Consider the following 1,805-nt stretch of genomic DNA (forward strand, 5'->3'; position numbering starts at 1 on the left):
AGATTATTGTTGGTTGGTCATTTTGGTTTGGTTGGTTCATGTGGGTTGAATGAAGGAAATATGTGAACTATCTATATATATATACAAGTCACAGACAGATGTGAACTAACTGGTGCTAAGCCACACCTGAACAGGACGGACAGACATAAAGTGTAGTTGGAGGGGAACAAATTATAGACGTATGTGAATTAACATGTGATAAATGCAAGTAAGATGTTTTTGACATGAACAAATAGCACTGGAGGTGATTAAAGTTAGGAAAAATAGAATCAACCTGCAATTGAATTGTTGCGTAATAAACAAAGATTATGTATTATGTATATTGAACGGATACAAAAAGAACGATACTTTCCATATAAAAAAATAATAAAATAACTGTAAACTAATCAAATGAAAATCAACAAAAATATATACTAATTGATGATGATGATAATGATGATGATTATAATGATAGTGATGATAATAATAATGATAATAATAGTAATAATGACAGCATAATGATGATGATAGTGATAATAATAGTAATAATAATAATAACAATAATAATTATAACAATAATAATGAAAACTTATTATGGCATTAATCATAAAAAAATAATAATAAGTATAATTACACCAATGGTAATAACATTGATACGAATGATAATCATAATAATAACAATAACAATGATAACAACAACAATAATAACGATAATAATAATAACAACAATATAAATACCAACACTACTTCCTACAGCCAACCCTCCTAGGATGCCAAAGAAAGTCATCCGGTTGCAGGAGACACAACTCACCTCCCGGTTAATCTTGCAGTTTGGATGATGAAGACTAGACAATTCCATATGCTCTATCTTGCTCGTGGACTTGTTAAGTTCCGGGGAGCCAAAGTGGTGGTGAGGAGGTACGCCAGCTGTGAGAGGGAGACGGATAGGGTTGTTTGTCACTTGGGGATCTACCATGGCAGCTGGAAAGTGCAGAGAGGAAACCATAGCTATGGGAGTGATTTTTTTTTGAGTGGGTTTGTGTACGTTTGTATAAAGTATGAAGAATTACTGTCGTTATTGCTACTCTAATGTGTTTTATCGCCTGTTTGTTTTGATTGCTGGGGCTAATTGGGGGGTCGAATTAGGCGTATTTTTTCCCCTCTTCAACTCTCCCCATATAAAAGGAAATCAGAAGAAAGGCAATCGAATATAAAGAAAAATTATGCAGAATATGTCTAATGCGACCCACAGGAAAATATAATCGAAATTCCTTAGGATTAGGAAAGCAAAGGGAAAAATCCAGTAAAATCCATAAGAATATCCAATATGATGATATGATAGAATGGTGACTATGTATATACCTACACACACACACACACACACACACACACACACACACACACACACACACACACACACACATATATATATATATCTATATATATATATATATATATATATATATATATATATATATATATATATAGAGAGAGAGAGAGAGAGAGAGAGAGAGAGAGAGAGAGAGAGAAAGAGAGAGAGAGATAGAGAGAGAGAGAGAGATTGCATACATACATACATAGATACATACATATATATATATATATATATATATATATATATATATATATATATATATATACACACAATCATGTCAAATCACTAAAAAGAATCAATCAATCAAGGCAGCCAGAAGGGCAAGGAGGACAAGACGACTCACGTGGCATGTCATTCATCCAGTGCAAGCGTGTCTTCCGGGGTCGCTTCATGAACAGCATGATGGGCAGGAACTTGAGGAACACAGCACGGATCCAGTTGGGCATCCTGT

At 33.7% G+C, this 1,805-nt stretch overlaps 1 protein-coding gene across 1 annotated transcript in view; it reads right to left on the bottom strand.

Annotated features, from left to right (window-relative positions):
* LOC122255056 (nicotinic acetylcholine receptor beta1) overlaps nt 1-1,800 on the bottom strand; it is a 3,680-nt gene extending 1,880 nt beyond the window's left edge. The window contains exons 1-2 of the mRNA XM_086545896.1: nt 1,698-1,800; nt 791-960 (exon numbers count right to left, since the gene is read on the bottom strand). Coding sequence (XP_086402022.1) covers nt 791-960; nt 1,698-1,800 — 273 coding nt within the window. The remainder of the gene's footprint in view (nt 1-790; nt 961-1,697) is intronic.
* Between the last annotated feature and the right edge of the window lie 5 nt (nt 1,801-1,805).

Source organism: Penaeus japonicus, unplaced genomic scaffold (assembly GCF_977035675.1).
Source record: "Penaeus japonicus unplaced genomic scaffold, GWHDUDI00000001_assembly GWHDUDI00000017, whole genome shotgun sequence".
NCBI classification, from domain to species: Eukaryota; Metazoa; Arthropoda; class Malacostraca; order Decapoda; family Penaeidae; genus Penaeus; species Penaeus japonicus.